The sequence below is a fragment of the Perkinsus marinus genome (genome assembly GCF_000006405.1).
Source record: "Perkinsus marinus ATCC 50983 genomic scaffold scf_1104296955852, whole genome shotgun sequence".
Classification (NCBI taxonomy): Eukaryota; Perkinsozoa; order Perkinsida; family Perkinsidae; genus Perkinsus; species Perkinsus marinus.
Genome location: NW_003207688.1, coordinates 1 through 1034, shown reverse-complemented (window position 1 = coordinate 1034; position 1034 = coordinate 1). Strand labels below are relative to the sequence as shown.

At 54.1% G+C, this 1034-nt stretch overlaps 1 protein-coding gene across 1 annotated transcript; it reads left to right on the top strand.

Moving 5' to 3' along the window:
- Positions 1–167: 167 nt before the first annotated feature.
- On the top strand, positions 168–962 carry Pmar_PMAR028597 (hypothetical protein; the record flags this gene model as incomplete). Its single annotated transcript, XM_002775679.1, has 1 exon — positions 168–962. The coding sequence occupies one exon, from the start codon at positions 168–170 to the stop codon at positions 960–962; it is 795 nt and encodes a 264-aa protein (XP_002775725.1).
- Between the last annotated feature and the right edge of the window lie 72 nt (positions 963–1034).

The following is a 1034-nucleotide window of genomic DNA, read 5'->3' as shown; positions in this document are numbered from 1 at the left end:
ATCTCTATCTGGTGCACTACGACATTGCTGGACGGGCTTCGATTGACCGACAGACAGGTCCGAAGTACCGTTTCCTGTTGGGTGGCAGTCTTCTCGCCTTCCTGGTCTTTGTCATCACTGGGCCGCTCACGTTCTTCTCCGGTCTCAACTTATTGAGAGAGTCTAATATGGTCACCAGTGCATCAATAGCTATCTCGTTGAAGGTTGGAGAGTTCTCTATTCCCGTATGGAATACCGATCATGTCGGTCTCAGAGTCCCACAGGCATCGGAGTACCCCCTCATGCCCGAAGAGTTGGTCTCTTATACAGCCATGCAGAGTGCTGACCTCCAGAACGCTACATTGCCGAAGGCTGCGGATGAGCTATGGCAACCGAGTCCACCACTTCGTCGACAGATCAGAGACTATATTCAGGCCAACCAGACACCTGATGGGGAGGTCAATGCGACGTTCTGTGTGACTTGGGAGTTTGGTCACTCCCAACCTGGCAGTGTACGGTCCTCGGGCTATCATTGCGTGCAGTCAGTGGAGCCGGCGCAGCAGCTTCTGGATGCGATGGCCTTGGTGAACGGTAGCCAGCTACATATAGACGGGCTCTTACCTAGGGCGCTTTATCTGAATGGCCCATGGGCAAGCCCTCCAGGGTCATTTCGCCAGTTCACCAACGTATCGTTGAAGGTTGAAGAGGAGGATTCTCAGATATGGTGGTCTCTGGCTGAGAACCCCACATTGGCGGTGGTCAGTGAGAGGGCGGTGCCGCCCAGTGCTGGAGGAGGTGCATCGGCATCCTCAACTCTCAGCGTCATCAGCCTCTATGTGGGCGTGGTTCTCACTATAGGACGCTTCTTCAGGCTGGTCATCCAAGACAGCAGTAAACGCATCATGTTTGAGGAGCTCCCATCGGTAACGTATCTCCTTCAGCTCTGTCAAGGAGTTCAGATCGCTCGTATGCGCACTCACTAGAGGCTGAGCGTGTGCTCTACTACGAAGTTGTCACACTCTACCGTTCGCCAGCTAAGTTGCTGTCGGTCACTG